Source organism: Hyla sarda, chromosome 2 (assembly GCF_029499605.1).
Source record: "Hyla sarda isolate aHylSar1 chromosome 2, aHylSar1.hap1, whole genome shotgun sequence".
Classification (NCBI taxonomy): domain Eukaryota; kingdom Metazoa; phylum Chordata; class Amphibia; order Anura; family Hylidae; genus Hyla; species Hyla sarda.
The window spans coordinates 192,189,318-192,202,552 of record NC_079190.1 but is presented as its reverse complement, the minus strand read 5'-3'; the positions used below and the strand labels follow the sequence as shown (position 1 = coordinate 192,202,552).

Sequence of the window (13,235 nt, the reverse complement as noted above, 5' to 3'; positions counted from 1 at the left end):
CTTTGAAAATATAATGTAAAGCAGACCATAAACATGGACACGCCCACTTCTTCAAAACTGACGTGAACAGTGTAAACTGCGGCACAAAGCTCTTAGAAAATGTGGTCGATACTTTTCGTGCCAAAACAGTTTTTTTTTTTTTGCCACAAAATTCTTTGAGAATCTCCCCCCCCCTGTGCACTTTATAAAGATTTATGATTTTACTATTGTGCAGAGTTTTGTTTGGCACAGTCTGCTGCTCCAGCACTTCTAGCTACGTGAGCAGTGTACAGAGGGAAAATGCCACAGCTCTGTGGAGTGTGAGGTAGAGAAGGAGTGCACAGTAGAGCGAGGGGGGGGCTTTCTGTATTTGAAAGACATTTCTCAAAGGCGTGCACAACTTTAGTAAATCTTGAGCAAGAGTGTAAATTAGACAAGCAGTGTAAAGGGGTAGATCTGTGTCTACACCTAATGATAAATCACCCCCATGATGTTTTGTAGAAAGAAGTGTATTCCTACATGACTAAAACCATATTAGGAAAAATGGGCAAAGGCTGTAATCCTGGCCTCCACAATGGAATAAAATTGTCATATGTATTTGCAGTTCCAGTTGTTCCCTTTAAAAGTGTTAATTGTTGGTTATATTCTTGTAGAATCTGCTGGGAGAGTATGACAAACAAGTAGAGTTGCTGGAATTGGAGAAGGAGAAAGTCAGATTAGCAGAGCACCAGTTGGAAGACCTTTCACGTCAACTGAGAACTGCCACACTAGAGGTGAATCCTTTTTATGCTCTACTACTGTAGATAATGCTTTGTTCACAATTGAATTTTAGTTTTTCAAGGGCATTTTGGAGTACACTATGGAGAACGGCTTTGAACTCTTAAAGGGGTACTCCGGTGAAAAACTTTTTTTTTTTTTTTAAATCAACTGGTGCCAGAAAGTTAAACAGATTAGTAAATTACTTCTATTAAAAAATCTTAATCCTTCCTGTACTTATTAGTTGCTGAATACTACAGGGGAAATTCTTTTCTGTTTGAAACACAGAGCTGTCTGCTGACATCATGAGCACAGTGCTCTCTGCTGACATCTCTGTCCATTTTAGGAACTGTCAAGGGTAAAAGGAAATCCCCATAGCAAACATATGCTGTTCTGGGCAGAGATGTCAGTAGAGAGCACTGTGCTCGTGATGTCAGCAGACAGTTCTGTGTTTCAAAAAGAAAAGAATTTCCGCTGTAGTATTCAGCAGCTAATAAGTACAGGAATAATTAAGATTTTTTAATAGAAATAATTTGCAAATCTGTTTAACTTTCTGGCACCAGTTGATATTTTTTTGAAGTTTTTCACCGGAGTACCCCTTTAACCCCCTTAAGGACCCAGGATGTACTAGAACGTCCTGGCACCCAGGGCTTTAAGGACCCAGGACGTACTAGTACGTCCTGGTGTTTCTCCAGTCTCTGCCAGGCAGAGATGGGAAGCGGATGCCTGCTGAAATGCTTCAGCAGGCATCCAGGGCAAACGCCGAGGGGGGGCCATGTCTGCCCCCCATGTCGGCGATCGTCGCAAATCGCGAGGGAAATCGCCCCTGCGATCTGCAGCGTTACCTGGCTGATCGGGTCTCTGGGACCTGACCGCCCGGTAATTTTGCATGATCCTGATTGTCACAGACAGCCAGGACCATGCTGAAGTATAGAAGCGTGGTGGCAAGCCTGCCACCTCCTCCTATCCCCTCCTATCCCCTGTGACCGCAGGGGGGGGGGGGGGGGGGGCGGTTACTTCCTCCCGCCCTGCCCGGCCCCTGGAAGTCCGAAGAGAACGGGAGGAAGACCAGAGGACGCGGCGGGGGACGGGGGAGTGCTGGGGCCCGGCCCCGGTACTTACCTCGTCCCTGAAGACCCGGATCCCGGTGGCGGAGGCGTTGCGGGACCTTTGCAGCAGTCCAGACCGCCGTAAAGCGATCTGGACTGCTCCATCTGGTCCCCTTACACTACAACTCCCAGCATGCCCAGACAGCCCTTGGCGTCCGGGCATGCTGGGAGTTGCAGTTTTGCAACATCTGGAGGTCCGCAGTTTTGAGACCACTGTGCCCTTCCAGATGTTGCAAAACTACACATCTTCAGCATGCCCTTACTGTCCAGGCATGCTGGAAGTTGTAGTTCTGTAACATCTGGCCCTTCAGATGTTGCAGAACTACAACTCCCAGCATGCCTGGACAGTTTTGGCTACTGGGAGTTGTAGTTTTCAACATCTGGAAGGACACAGATTGGGAACCACTGTATTAGTGGTCTGCAAACTGTAGTCCTCCAGATATTGCAAAACTACAACTCCAAGCATGCTGGGAGTTGTAGTTCGACAACATCTGGCTCTAAAGATGTTGCCGAACTACTACTTCCAGCATGCCTGAGAATGTTTGGAAGTAGTGGTTTTGCAACAACTGGAGGCACACTGGTTGGGAAACATTGTCTTGTTTCCTAACTCAGTGTTTCCCAACCCGTGTGCCTCCAGCTGTTGCAAAACTATAACTACCAGCATGCACTGATAGACTGTGCATGCTGGGAGTTGTAGTTTTGCAACAGCTGGAAGTCCCCCCTGTGAATGTACAGGATACATTCACATGGGCAGGGGGCTTACAGAGAGTATCAGGCTGCAAGTTTGCGATGCAGCAAATTTTGCGCGGCAGCTCAAACTCGCAACGGGAAACTCGCTGTAATCCCCCGCCCGTGTGACTGTACCCTAAAAACACTACACTACACTAACACAAAATAAAATAAAAAGTTAAAAAACTCTACATATACACATACCCCTACACAGCCCCCCTCCCCAATAACAATGAAAAAGTCTGGTACGCCACTGTTTCCAAAATGGAGCCTCCAGCTGTTGCAAAACAACAACTCCCAGTATTGCCGGACAGCCGTTGACTGTCCAAGCATGCTGGGAGTTTTGCAACAGCTGGAGGCACCCTGTTTGGGAATCACTGGCGTAGAATACCCCTATGTCCACCCCTATGCAAATCCCTAATTCAGGCCTCAAATGCGCATGGCGCTCTCACTTCAGAGCCCTGTCGTATTTCAAGGCAACAGTTTACGGCCACATATGGGGTATCGCTGTACTCGGGAGAAATTGCCTAACACATTTTGTGGGGCTTTTTCTCCTTTCACCCCTTATGAAAAGGTGAAGTTGGCGTCTACACCAGCATGTTAGTTTAAAACATTATTTTTTTTTTTTTTACACTAACATGCTGGTGTTGCCCTATACTTTTCATTTTGACAAGAGGTAAAAGGGAAAAAGCCCCCCAAAATTTGTAATGCAATTTCTCCCGACTACGGAGATACCCCATATGTGGGCGCAAAGTGCTCTGGGGGCGCACAACAAGGCCCAGAAGGGAGAGTGCACCATGTACATTTGAGGTGATTTGCACAGGGGTGGCTGATTGTTACAGCGGTTTTGACGAACGCAAAAAAAAAAACACATGTGACCCCATTTCAGAAACTACACCCCTCACGGAATGTAATGAGGGGTGCAGTGAGAATTTACACCCCACTGGTGTCTGACAGATCTTTGGAACAGTGGGCTGTGCAAATTAAAAATGTTGTACAGCCCACTGTTCAAAATATCTGACAGACACCAGTGGGGGGGGTAAATGCTCACTGTACCCCTTGTTATGTTCCTCAAGGGGTCTAGTTTCCAAAATGGTATGCCATGTGGGGGTTATTTTGCTGTCCTGGCACCATAGGGGCTTCCTAAATGCGACATGCCCCCGAGCAAAATTTGCTCTCAAAAAGCCAAATATGACTCCTTCTCTTCTGAGCATTGTAGTTCGCCCGTAGTGCACTTCAGGTCAACTTATGGGGTTCCTCCATACTCAAAAGAGATGGGGTTACAAATTTTGGGGGGTATTTTCTGCTATTAACCCTTGCAAAAATTTGACATTTGGGGGGAAACACACATTTTAGTGAATTTTGTTTATTTATTTATTTTTTTTTACATATGCAAAAGTCGTGAAACACCTGTGAGGTGCTAAGGCTCACTTTATTCCTTGTTACGTTCCTCAAGGGGTCTAGTTTCCAAAATGGTATGCCATGTGTTTTTTTTTTTTTTGCTGTTCTGGCACCATAGGGACTTCCTAAATGCAACATGCCCCCTTAAAAACCATTTAAGAAAAACGTACTCTCCAAAATCCCCTTGTCGCTCCTTCGCTTCTGAGCCCTCTACTGCGCCCGCCAAACACTTTACATAGACATATGAAGTATGTGCTTACTCGAGAGAAATTGGGCTACAAATATAAGTAAACATTTTCTCCTTTTACCCCTTGTAAAAATTCAAAAATTGGGTCTACAAGAACATGCGAGTGTAAAAAATGAAGATTGTGAATTTTCTCCTTCACTGCTATTCCTGTGAAACACCTAAAGGGTTAAAACGCTGACTGAATGTCATTTTGAATACTTTGGGGGGTGCAGTTTTTATAATGGGGTCATTTGTGGGGTATTAAGATGAAGACCCTTCAAATCCACTTCAAACCTGGACTGATCCCTGAAAAATTGTGAGTTTAGAAATTTTGTGAAAAATTGGAAAATTGCTGCTTAACTTTGAAGCCCTCTGGTGTCTTCCAAAAGTAAAAACATGTAAATTTTATTATGCAAACATAAAGTGGACATTGTATATGTGAATAAAAAAAAAATATTTGGAATATCCATTTTCCTTACAAGCAGAGAGCTTCAAAGTTAGAAAAATGCTAAATTTTCTAATTTTTCATCAAATTTTGGGATTTTTCACCAAGAAAGGATGCAAGTTACCACAAAATTTTACCACTATTTTAAATTAGAATATGTCACGAAAAAACTATCTCGGAATCAGAATGATAAGTAAAAGCATTCCAGAGTTATTAATGCTTAAAGTGACAGTGGTCAGATGTGCAAAAAATGGCCAGGTCCTAAGGTGTAAAATGGCCGGGTCCTTAAGGGGTTAAGGGTAGGTTCACATGTAGCGCATCAGAAATTCAGCTTCTGCAAAAAAATCTGCAAGCTGATTACGTTGTTACACATTGACTTCAAGCAGAAGTTGAATTTTAGCTGCGGAAAAGTGGCTGCGGATGCTCAATGTGTGATCCTACCCTCAAAGTTTATGGATTATTGATCCTATGATCACTTGGTGTACCAAAAAATGCATTTACAATTTTTTCTTTTTTACCAGTTTTTTTTTTAGAAATATTTTAACAAAGTATGCAACGCGACATACATGAGAAAGTATGGTGTACACTAGGGATCGACCGATTATCGGTTTGGCCGATTTTATCGGCCAATATTCACGATTTTTGACGTTATCGGTATCGGCAATTACCTTGCCGATAATGCACCGCCCCCATTTCCTCCTCTATCCCCGGTTTTATAATTACCTGTTCCGGGGGTCTGTGCGCTGCGCAGTGGCGTCCTCAACGTGACGTCACCGTCAGTGCGCACGGTGACAGCTCAGGACGGGAGCCAGAAGTAACGCGGACCCGGGAATAGGTAATTATAAAACCAGGGATAGGGGAGGCAATGGGGCAGGGGCGGTGTGCGGGGGTAGGGGGGGATGGCTGGGGGGCAGCGGCGGTGGTTGGGAGGACCCCCGGACAGGCAGGGGGGAGAGAAGCGGGTGGCGGCGGTGGTCTCTGATTCAGCCAAAGCCGCTGCAGTTCATTGATTTAAAGCGCCTGCTTTAAATCAATGATCTGCAGTGGCTTCTTTGGGGGTGAAGAAATAGCCAATAACTTATACCGGAATATCGGTATAAGCTATCGGCTATCTGCCTGAAAGGCCACAGATTATCGGTATCAGCCCTAAAAAAACAATATCTGTTGATCCCTAGTGTACACATATTATCAGCAAAGGAAATGTAAAACAAGCCGTTGATGTCGCACCAGTTCCCTGCAAGACCAAAGTATGTGCTTCAAATCTGCATTAGAAGTGGCTCCTTGTGTAGTCAGTTTAACAGTGAAAAATGTGAAGAGGAGCCAAATATGTGAAAAGAATATTATTATGCATTGTTTCTAAGTGAAGAAGGAGATGGTAAAACAGTGTTTTATGCCGCCAGATTATGTATGTGTGCTATTTATGTTAGCAGCAAGATCAAATGCTAAAAAAAAAAAAAAAAAAAAAAAAAAAACACTTCCAGTCTAGTATTGGAGAATAGTGGAAGCTAGGCTCACTAGCCCTTTGTGCAGGGTTTCCCAACCAGGGTGCCTCCAGTTATTGCAAAACAACAACTTCCAGCATAAATGTTAATACTATTAATAGGGGAAAACAAAGTCCCACAACAGATATCCATAAAAATACATTTGGTGCATTTATCTCAATCAATGTGTATGCAGAAACAATGTGTTGCAAGTAGCAATGTAAAAAAAAAATATAAAAGAAAGTGTCTTGGGTAATAATAATACTTGGGTAAAGTTTTGATGTGATAAAGTAGAGTAATATAGTCGCTCCAAAAACAATCATAACCAAATAGTATATGTATTCATGAAAGCACCTTGTACAATACACACATTTCTTTTGTATTTCAGCAAGAAAAAATAAGCTCTCTCCATGAAGACCTAGTCATCCGTATGGAAACTTTGCAGTCCAACAACAAGTTACTTGAGGCACAAATACTGGAAACCCAGAAAGCTAAAGCGGCACTGGAGAAAGATTTGGAAGCTGAAAAGTTAATAAAAGAACAGAAAGTAAAGGTAAATGTTATGTGCAGTAAAAGTATATTGATGTATTACAATCTAACATCTTATTCTAAATACTCATTGATGCATAAATGCATGAATAACGTTTGCATCTGTTCTGGGAGAGAATTTACCTTGAGAAAAAAATGATTTTGATTTAATAATAAATACTTGTACTGATTTATTTTGGGGGATAAAATAGATGGGTGGACACATTTTCTTATATGTACTGCTATCCATGTTGACAGTGTTGGGGTAGGCAGGGACACAGCCTATTGGCAAGGTGACTGGTAATGTCCCTTTTGACAGTTAAATTGTACAATTCCCGGAGGAATGCAACAAAATGATTTTGTAAGAAAAGAGGCTTCTGTATCATTTTCTTTTTAAATGTACAAAATGATTATTTTTTTCAATGTACTTTTAACCTCTCCCCCGTCGCGCACACACAATTCTTGAAATGGCATTGCTATGCAGCTGTGTACTGTGTCTGCTGCTGGTCCCAGTGCTCTCTATTTCTTAATAACTTTACCCAGTGCTTTGCCTGATGCTAGAAACAGAGAGCATTGGGTACAACATTTGGTATACCATTTTAGAGAGAGAGAGGGAATCGGGAACAGCCTGCTACTGCCCATGCTTAGCTGTGTATCTGAGACAATGAGAAGTAGCAGGGAATGACATAGACACACCTACAGTGTGCACTCGCCTGTTCCTGGAGATCTCCCACTATCTCTAAGGTTACCTGATGCAACCTGTGACTAGCATTGTGTATGACATCAGGTAAATCTATTTAGGGATAGCGAGCAGACTGGGCAGCCATGCTGTTGCCTGTGGAATGAATGTGGGGGGGGCACCACATCTTACACACAAGGAGGCCAATAACAGTAATAAAGTAAACTACAAAATATCTTTAACATTGCTTGAATTTTGTAAATAAAATGAAAAGGTGTGAAGTGAAAGGTACACTTTTAGAACAAAAATAGAGAAACATAGCCGCACATCCACCATTTGTATATACTTGCTTCTCAGCATAATTTAAAAAAACTAACAGGTTGTTAGTATACATTTTGATCAAAAAGTACAAGCCCACTCATCATGTCAAGGCCCCTAGCATGGAGCATTTGTAGGTGTTCACACTGGTGTGGTTCTCTGTGGCAGCCGTTGTTTCTGTGATGTTTTGTCTGAGGGGTGGAATAGGGGGCTTGGTCAGGCAGCAATGGGGCTGCCTGGCCACTGGGTCATTCCCCCTGTGGGCATGGTGTCGCGGGGGCAATGGTCGCTGCCTGGTGCTACACCAGTGTTAGGTTAGGGGCCCAGTCTGAATAGGTGGCCTTGACCTGACGAGTGGGCTTGTACTTTTTGATCAAAATGTATACAAACAACCTGTTAGTTTTTGATATTATTATGCTGAGAAGCAAGTAGATCAAAATATAAATGGTGAATGTGCGGATGTTTCTGTTTCTCTATTTTAGTTACACGTTTAGAGTTAATAATTTTATGGGGAATTGACACAATAGAAGGTTATTATTGATATTGGACAGGTCCTTATTTATATAAAGCAATGATTAAGAATATATGACATCTTTTCATTTTAGGAGCAAAACTGTACCCAAAAGCAGGTTGAAGATCTTCAAGCACAGCTACAGAAAGAGAGAAAACAACTTCAGAAAGTCACACAAGACTTTGAACTTGTCAGAAAGGTAAAACTCCCCTAAAAAAACTGTAAAAAAAAAAAAAGTATTTTTCTCTATTTCCTAACATGTACTGGTGAAGTTATATTTGGGTTGCAGCTTGTTGCCTTAGAAAATGCTTTCATTTGTTGGACCTAATGTTGCATGAGCTTTAATGTAAGAGTGGTGGCACAAGCTGCAGGAATGTTGCAAATTTGTCTTAGAAGAAAATCCACAACGTTTCCACAGCAGAATCTTCAGAATGGTTTTGCACTAATTTGGGGTGGGTTTGTGGTCTTATGTTGTAATATTATTGGTATTTTTGGTAAACAGAGCTAATTTCTTCTGAAAACAGCACCTCACCTGTCCTCAGGTTGTGTCTGGAATTGCACATTGGCCCTATTCATTTCAAGGGAATGGAGCTGAAATACCACACACATCCATTGGACAAGTATGGTTCTGTTTTTGGAAGAATTCAGCTTTGTTCTTCTAATTTTGGATAACCACTTTAAGAGTACGTTCGCACATGCATATTTTTGCTGCAGACTTGCTTCTGCAGATTTTGCTGCCCATTGGCTTCAACGGGTAGCAAAATCTGCAACAGCAAATCTGCAACAGAGAATATGCACGTGTGTATGTACCCTAAGGGTACGTTCAGACGAGCGGATCCACAGCGTATTTTACGCTGCGGATCCACAGCATATTTTACGTTGCAGTTCCGCCACTGAAGGACCCCTACAGGGTGCCTTTTAGATGTGCCTGCTCGGAGCGGCAATATTCCGCTATGGGCAGACATACTGCTGCGAGTTGCCGCGCATGCGTGGTGTATTCGCTCACATCGCGGCCGCTCCCCCTGCTCCTTGAACTCGGCAGAGAGCAGCCGCGATGTGCGAGTATACTGCGCATTAGCGTGACGACTCGCACATCGCAGTGTGTCTGCTCGCAGCGGGGGATTGCCGCTCCGAGCAGGCACCTGTAAAGGTAGCATACAGCGGTCCTTCAGCAGCGCATCCGCAGCCTAATACGCGTCACAGATTTTGCTGCAGAGCCCCAGCATAGCTGTAGCAGAATCTGAAAAAAAAACTCATGATCCGATACAACAATTGGCATGCTGCATATTTAAAAACCACACCACGGGCCAATTTCCACTGGATATTTTTCATGGCATGTAGAGAAGATTATTTTTTTTTTCTTCCTTTTTGCAGGGAGAGTTGCAGCGACTAAGCCACTTGTGATACTACACAAAAGTTTAGATATAGATAGACCTGTTTGATTGCTCCTCATTGGTAACAGAAAACACATTTCTTACTGCTTACATGGTTATAGGCCATGTTTACACAACATAAATGTTTTGCATGTTTGCACACCATACATTTTTGCTTTGCATAGATTTTTCACCAATAAACGGCTGGAAAATGGCTGAAAAACTAAAAATTGCCCTTTTTTTCTTACATTAATCACGCCTTAAAGCGTACCCGTCAGATCCAACAAAAAAACATTGTTTTTAATATATCACTCAGTACCTAATCCTGACCATGTACATCTAATTTTTATGTGTCTAGCACCTTTATTCTTTTTTTTATTACACTTTTAATTTAGCTCACTAGTCTGAATTCCTCTCAAAGGGAGGGGGCGTGGCCTCATTGTGCAGGTCTCCGCCCCCTCCCTCAGTATGCTGTCTGCTCACATCTCCCCTAGCATTAGCAAAACCACAACTCCCAGCTTGTCCTCACTGACAGTAGCGGGACACAAGCTGACAGTGGGAGGGTTTAAGAAACCCCTTTTAATATGCAATTCAGACCCTGTCCTGTGCAGATATTAAGATTGCAGTGGGATGCTGGGGGATGTGTAGAGGAGTTTTCCAGGAATTTCTTTTTCCTTCTAATCAGTTGTTCGACACCTGTATAAGGCTGGGTTCACACTACGTTTTGTCCCATACGGGAGCGCATACGGCAGGGGGGAGCTAAAAGCTCGCGCTCCCGTATGTTACCGTATGCGCTCCCGTATGTCATTCATTTCAATGAGCCGACCGGAGTGAAACGTTCGGTCCGGTCGGCTCATTTTTGCGCCGTATGCGCTTTTACAACCGGACCTAAAACTGTGGTCAACCATTGAACGTTTCACTCCGGTCGGCTCATTGAAATGAATGACATACGGGAGCGCATACGGTCACATACGGGAGCGCGAGCTTTTAGCTCCCCCCTGCCGTATGCGCTCCGGTATGGGACAAAACGTAGTGTGAACCCAGCCTTACATGGAGAACAGAGCTGGAAGCAGTTGTCTCAGTTCCTTGTGAAGTAGCAGCACTGAGGTAATGCAGGCTCCACCCCCTACTGAAGTGAATAGCTGCAAAGGCTGCACTACTAAGGTGCTGCGCTGCACAGAGCCAACTGCTTCTGGTTTCATCATTGTAGTGTGGGTGGCCAACAGTTGATCGATTTGAGTGCTGAGTAGGCCACCCCACCGATCCTGTGAATAGGCGATCAATATTTTTTTATGTTTGTTTTTATTAATTAAAAGCCTATTTAACTCTTGTCTAAAGAAATCTGGAGGCAGCTCAAGTATATTATAAAAACTTTAACTTGGGACTAGAAAAGTTTAGACTACAAACAGCCAACATATTATAGTACAAATATGACCCCATACAATTATTCTGATTAATTATATACAGATGATCTAGTGTTATAGTCATCCTAAAACTAGCAGACCATATATGTACCCCAGAACACAAGATGATTTTGAAGTTAAAGGAAAGCCATAAGTGGGGATCCTTGTTTCTACCCGAGACTCATCAGTAAGCTTATACTATTCTCATAAAGAATACATTTCCTGTTGTTTTATACAACTGTATTTACTGTCTTGACGTTGACTGTTTTAATTTAGGATGCTCAGAAGAGCACACTGATGGACATGGAAATAGCCGACTATGAACGCTTGGTCAAGGAGCTCAACCAGAAGATTACCAACAAGAGCAGCCAGCTGGAGGACTTGGAGCAGGAGGTCCGTGTGCAGAAGCAGAAACAGGAAATTCTACAAGAACAAATATGTAAGAATCGTATTCTTCATGTACTCTTTGTTGACCAGCTGACAAATTTTTCCACTGTTTACGTTAGACCTCATCTCATCTTTTTATGACAAGCCATTCCTTTTTACTCTTTATAGTTACACATTAGCCTTCAGATATTGCTGATTGTTTGAACATATTTTTTTTTACACTGAAAGCTGAAAGCCTATTTTCATTTAAGCACTTTGGGGGCATTTACAAAGAGTGGTGTGAATGCTTAACTATTTTAGAGCAGTTGCTGGGAAAGCCTGGACGTCAGTGATGTTGCATGGCTTCTCTCAGAAGATTGGGGCTGGAGGCATGCAGAGATGAGATCTGATTGTACAGACCGCTGGAAACAGTCATCTAATGGGCCATAACCATTACATCACAATATCTGCTATCTGTTTATAGGGACAGTAGGGAACACATGAAAAATGTCTCCATAGTAAAGGGGGAAAAAAATTGTAAATATGTAAAGAAAAGAAAAAAAAATGTTTAAAGAGGGGAAAAAATATGAAAAAAAGTAAATAAATGATCTCCTCCCCCCCCCCCCTAACCAAAATAAGTCATCATCCTGCATGACACAAACATGTTTTGCATGGGCATAAAGGCCTTGTTCACATTGCCATTTGACTGGCTATTTGAAGTTCCGTTTGCAATCCGGCCAGAAGGAAGGGAGTTTAGCGGAAAGAAAAATAGTGCAAGCTTTATTTTTTTTTTTCTCCGCTAAAATCCAGTAAAATAACTGGGTCACCGACAGACCACATGCAAGTGAATGGGGGCCATCAGGGCCATCAATAGCCGTTTGCATATGACCCGTTTCAGGGGCCAATCCGCTCCCAAAAAAATAAATAAAAAGAGCCGATCGGACCCTTAACAGGTCGGATGCAAACGGTCGTGTGAACCTAGCCTAAGCTGCTCAGGCATTAAAATGTTTGTCATGCGGAATTAAAGTGGAAGAGCAATACATTTAAGGGTGCGTTCCCACCTTGCGTATACGCAGCGTATTTGACGTGGTGCAAAATTTGCGGCAGCAGCGTTAAATACGTTACATATTCCTCTCTCACTATACACACAGGGCTTTCTGGTGGCAGCCCTATGTGTGAAGTGAGTGTTGGAGGCAGGGCCGCGTGCCGGCGTGACTATGACGCACGGCTCCGCCTCCAAAGCTCACTGCACACATAGGGCTGCCGCCGGAAAGCCCTGTGTGTATAGTGAGCGAGGAATACGCAGCATATACGCCATGTGGGAACACACAATAAAGCTAAAATAGGGCCTTTTTTATTTGCACTATAGAGACTTTTTACGTTGTACACATATTTGCCATTGCTATGCACAGAAGAACTACAGAAGTAATTTTTGGAGATAAATATTATTCAGTGAATGAATTGCATTAAAACTTGAGAAAAATGAACTGCTGTATGGTATGTATTGGAGTAGACTAACAAAAAAGAAATCTCCTTCAGTTAAATATGATATCCTTTGTATTGGCAGGACATTTTAACTACAGGTGCTTACTAGTAGCCAAAATGACACAAAAAACATTGTGCTATGACTAATTGTGGTGCTGAAAGAATGAAGTGGAATCCATCCTATTCATGAGGGAAGGGGGCTGTATATGCACATACTTCCACCACCTATTAGCCAAATGGCACAATATTTGTTGTGCCATTTTTGGTTTCAAGGAGCACATAGAGCAGCATTTTCAACTCAAACCACTTTGTCAGTGACAAATCTTTGTGTTTTACGTTGGGGATAAGTATAACTAGATATGCTTTTATCCATTTCATTCAATTAAGAATATTTATTTAATAAAAATGATAGATTTGCAAAAATAGAACTATCTGCGCTAGACAAC

The 13,235-nt window shown here is 42.7% G+C and overlaps 1 protein-coding gene across 1 annotated transcript in view; it reads left to right on the top strand.

Moving 5' to 3' along the window:
* The window catches only part of GCC2 (GRIP and coiled-coil domain containing 2), a 99,317-nt gene that overhangs the window by 27,888 nt on the left and 58,194 nt on the right, over positions 1 to 13,235 (top strand). The window contains exons 10-13 of the mRNA XM_056556026.1: positions 633 to 752; positions 6,515 to 6,679; positions 8,257 to 8,361; positions 11,215 to 11,377. Of these exons, the coding sequence (XP_056412001.1) occupies positions 633 to 752; positions 6,515 to 6,679; positions 8,257 to 8,361; positions 11,215 to 11,377 (553 nt within the window). The remainder of the gene's footprint in view (positions 1 to 632; positions 753 to 6,514; positions 6,680 to 8,256; positions 8,362 to 11,214; positions 11,378 to 13,235) is intronic.